The sequence below is a fragment of the Diadema setosum genome, chromosome 11 (assembly GCF_964275005.1).
Source record: "Diadema setosum chromosome 11, eeDiaSeto1, whole genome shotgun sequence".
Taxonomy (NCBI): domain Eukaryota; kingdom Metazoa; phylum Echinodermata; class Echinoidea; order Diadematoida; family Diadematidae; genus Diadema; species Diadema setosum.
This window is the reverse complement of record NC_092695.1, coordinates 30,324,350-30,326,901: the sequence shown is the minus strand read 5'-3', so window position 1 is coordinate 30,326,901 and position 2,552 is coordinate 30,324,350. Positions and strand designations below refer to the sequence as shown.

Below are 2,552 nucleotides of genomic sequence, written 5' to 3'. Positions count from 1 at the left end.
TAGTGACAAAAGACAATGTGCAACGACCATTGTTCATAGTCGGTGAAACTGTATTCCGCAAATGCGGTTATGCATGTTTCGTGATAGGCCTTTTCTGCAATTTTGTTCAAATTTTATACACACTTCTATTGTGTGAAAGTTCTATGATTGTTGTAAAAAAAAAAAAAAGAAAAGAAAAGAAAGAAAGAAAGACAGGCGTGGAATCGGTATTCCACAATGTCTGTCAAGCAGGATAGAAGCGTCCATATAGATATTTGATTTTGACACAACATATTATTTGAAACCTGGCTTGTTTGAATGTCATTTTGTAATGTGTGCATGAATTTGACCGTATATAACCACGCAAGACACTCCAATGTTATCTGCTGTTTTTTTTTTTCACGCAGCAGCACTCATTGATTTCCGTTGTTTGCATTGATTTCATTGCAAGATAATGATAGTGCATGCAACTATAGTTAATATTATCACAATAGAAAACAAAGACATGTTATTTGATTAGGCCGCTTACGAATTATGCAGTTGATATAACTATACTCTGTAAGTAGCCTACATGCAGTAACAGTCATCGTCCAAGCCGGAAGAAGCCATAGGACATAATAATATTACAGGGGCTGATCCAAAAATTCTGTAAAGGGGGGGGGGGGGAGGGGGGGGGGGGTGGGGCGCAACTAATATTTTTGGTGCCACTTCCGGGTTTCATTTCATTTGTTCTTTTTATTTCTTTTGTTTTTAACGATAAATAAGGAGGGGGCGTGCGCCTCTTGCGCCCCCTCTGGATCCGCCACTGTATTATCAACAAAGTCACCAGTTTCCTCCTTTCAGAAACTGTGCAAACTGATCGATGTTGAGAGCCGCCGGCTCTGTGAACCTCCTGGTTCGTCGAGCTTCTTTCGAGACCTTCGCTTTGGTCGCTGCGCCGTTTGGGATCTGGGGCAATCTCATCTTCCCGCTCGGCTCGATGAACTTGCTTTGGTCCACTTCCGATGGCAGCAGCGAAAATCTCCTCGAGGCCAAACCCTCGACGCCTGTTCGCCTGTTCTTCAGCATCATCTCTGCCAAGGGATCTTTGACCTTGCCCAGCAATCCCTGGTCGGTCTGTTCATCTTCGACGTCTGAGTCTTCCTCGGAGGACACATCTGGAGAAAGCGCGACGGGAGCCACTTCGGAAACGAAAATTGCCGAAGCCGTTTTTCGGACCACGCGATTTCCCTTCGAGTTGACTTCGTCGACATTTCTGGCCTTGTCCTCCCTCACGTCAGGATCGTTGCATAGGATGTCCTGGCAGCGGAGACAGAGAGAACACTTGTGACACCAGCCCTCCAGACCTATGAGCGCATCATCCGCCAAACACACCGTGTGGCTGCAACGAGAGCAACTGGTCCTGAACAGAGCAGGGTCTTTGAACAGAGAACATGAGAGGATGAATGAGATTATTTCTTTGGTATACATAGAGTGATAATTCCCAGTCTGTTAGATTAACTGCTAGATGGGCATACACAGGATATTTATGATGTCTCAATGAAATAAAGGAGTAACATAATTTACATGCAAATATAAGTGCATTTTTAATGCAGTTTAAATTTAGGGAAATATTTTACACATTCGCATTCACAATTACAAATCCAGTCAGATTTAAGATGATTATACACATCAATTTTGAAAATATATCTTCGTATATTCCTTGATGGTCAAACGTGCGTCTCTGACAACAACAAAGCTATAAGTAGAAATGTATGAATTATTATATAGGTGGAGTAACTTTTCTTACATTTGTCGCGAGGCTTCTCGTAGGCGAACCACCTTCCGACGTCTTGATAACAGACCCCTTTGCCTGGGACGTTGGTGAAGCAGCAAAGCTGTGTGCCCCGAATGAGTCCGTAGACATTGTGGTGGAGGTACCGCTTGTCCATTGCCATTTCCGTGATCGTCACCTGCTCCAACTGTATCGTGCTCGGCGCCGCGCTCCGCTCCACAAAGTACTTCTTGATGGCGTCGAGAAGGGCTTCTGACATCCCGTAAAACTTGTGCTCGTGGATGAGGAAGCTCTCACTGACGTGCTCGGGGACGACCACGATCTTTCCGTACCGTCCATAGTTGAAAAAGACATGGAGAGCCTGTGGATCGCGATCGATACGGTAGACGCCGTCGACGGGCGCGCGGACGTCGTCGCCGCTGGAATCGAGCAGGAGTGAAAAGAAGGATGAGTGGAGTTTGTCAACGGTGGCCCGCGTTGTCTCTAGCATGACGCCGCCAACGTTGAAGCGAAGCCACTGCTCGCCGTCGACGAGGTACTCGGCGGGAAGCTGGAGTGACTCGGCCGGTAGCTCGCCAATGGGAGAGCGAGACATCGCTCACCTGTTCAAAAATTACGTAATATACTGTTCATTGCAAACATTACATACAAAGTCATGCATAGGCCTACATAGATGCGTATCATGCACGCACACACACACACATACCCCACGACACACCACAACAAACATTGTGATGTATCTTATTAATATATATATATATATATATATATATATATATATATATATATATATACATAT

The 2,552-nt window shown here is 45.1% G+C and overlaps 1 protein-coding gene across 1 annotated transcript; it reads right to left on the bottom strand.

The window, feature by feature from the left end:
- Positions 1-801: 801 nt before the first annotated feature.
- LOC140234752 (uncharacterized) lies at positions 802-2,348 on the bottom strand. The gene is made up of 2 exons (XM_072314791.1): positions 1,769-2,348; positions 802-1,397 (listed from the first exon to the last, which is right to left on the bottom strand). The coding sequence occupies exons 1-2, from the start codon at positions 2,346-2,348 to the stop codon at positions 802-804; spliced, it is 1,176 nt and encodes a 391-aa protein (XP_072170892.1).
- Positions 2,349-2,552: the final 204 nt, after the last annotated feature.

What these genes read in the sequence shown, in the direction of transcription:
- LOC140234752 (XM_072314791.1), bottom strand. Translation starts at nt 2,348, where the DNA reads ATGTCTCGCTCTCCCATTGGCGAGCTACCGGCCGAGTCACTCCAGCTT. An exon ending in CGAGAAGCCTCGCGACAAAT is followed by an intron (nt 1,398 to 1,768) that starts GTAAGAAAAGTT and finishes CTCTGTTCAAAG; the next exon opens with ACCCTGCTCTGTTCAGGACC.